The sequence below is a fragment of the Emiliania huxleyi genome (assembly GCF_000372725.1).
Source record: "Emiliania huxleyi CCMP1516 unplaced genomic scaffold EMIHUscaffold_8031, whole genome shotgun sequence".
Lineage (NCBI taxonomy): Eukaryota > Haptophyta > Isochrysidales > Noelaerhabdaceae > Emiliania > Emiliania huxleyi.
The window spans coordinates 1-1292 of NW_005195995.1; the positions used below are offsets into that span (position 1 = coordinate 1).

The 1292-nt window shown below is 67.5% G+C and overlaps 2 protein-coding genes across 2 annotated transcripts; one reads left to right on the top strand and one right to left on the bottom strand.

The window, feature by feature from the left end:
* Positions 1-37: 37 nt before the first annotated feature.
* Positions 38-464, bottom strand: EMIHUDRAFT_258692 (hypothetical protein; the record flags this gene model as incomplete). The annotated part of the gene is made up of 1 exon (XM_005759240.1): positions 38-464. A coding segment is annotated over one exon (427 nt), but the record flags the coding sequence as incomplete, so codon positions are not given.
* Positions 465-781: 317 nt separating this feature from the next.
* On the top strand, positions 782-1236 carry EMIHUDRAFT_258693 (hypothetical protein; the record flags this gene model as incomplete). Its single annotated transcript, XM_005759241.1, has 1 exon — positions 782-1236. A coding segment is annotated over one exon (455 nt), but the record flags the coding sequence as incomplete, so codon positions are not given.
* Between the last annotated feature and the right edge of the window lie 56 nt (positions 1237-1292).

The window sequence follows — 1292 nt, forward strand, 5'->3', positions numbered from 1 at the left end:
ATGAAGCGGGCCCGCACGCAGACTGAGTACAGGCCACCGTCCGACGCGCCGAGCGAGCGCTCGTACTCGACGCGCGCCACGTCGCTCTCGCGCACCACGATCTGCAAGGAGGCGAGCGCCGGCGGACGCGGCAGAGCGGCCGCGACCCGCTCCCAGACGGCGCGCGCGACCCGCTCGCAGGTGGTGTTGTCGCCCGCAAACTCGGCGAGGTCGTCGAGGTTACGGCGGTCGTACCGGGCGAGCGCCGCCTTGAGCGCACTCTCCGCGGCGCAGATGTCGACGAGGTAGTTGGCGCCGGCCTGCAGCTGCACGCCCCTGCAGACGGCGTCGACGACATACGTGCAGCCGTGGAGGGCCTGCGCGGCGCCAAAGAGCTCGCCCTTGAAGGAGTGCGCGATCTGCGCGCGGCCACGCACGGAGACGGAGTAGACTCCGGCGTCCTCGGCGCTGCTCGTGGGCTCCATGCGCACGTTTGCGCAAGAGGTGGTGGCTTAAGGGCGTTTCTTTTTATCTCTCTCCCACTACGGCGGTACGGACATTCCCGGAGGAGGACTCTGCTGACAGGGTTTGCGATGAGCAGCGACCCCGATGCCTCTCTAGTTTCCCCCGTTGGAAGGGTTCGTCTGGAGCAGGCCGGTTGCGGGCAGGTTGCGGGCAACAGATTAGAAAATCTGAAATGACGCCTAAAGAAACACATGTCGAAAGAAACACATGTCGTGAGAGTAGAGTCGGCGCCGAACACAGATCTCGTAGGAAATCGAGGCAGGCCGCAGTAGGCCGCATGCCATCCGTCCGCGACATGCCAATGGTCGCCCCCCGGCCGGCCTGCTACAGCGACAGCGTCCTTGAGCAGGCAAAGGCTGCCCGCCTCACGCCGGACGCCACCCCCTGCGGCTGCGCGGAGTGCGTAGCCGAGCGAGACTCCTACGTTCAGCGCACCCCGGCATGCGCGCTTGTCGAGTGCGGCATCTGCCTTGAGCTTCCGACGTCGGGGCCCATCGTGCAGTGCCCCGAGGGCCACATCTTTTGCGGCCACTGCCTGCGCCGCCACACCATGAGTGGCCTCGCGTCGTCGCACTGCTGCCCCGTCTGCCGCTCAAAGCTGCCGTCGACCTCTGCAGCAGAGAACGCCGCGTCGCGGTGTCGGCTAGCGGAGCTGCTCCTCGCCGACGTCCCCGCCAGCTGCAAGCATTGCCACGCCAAGCTCACCCGCGCCACGCTCCGCGACCACGCGCCGTGCGCGAAAGAGCTCGTGTGTTGCGCGGGCGGCTGCGGGTGGGTGAGCGAGCGAG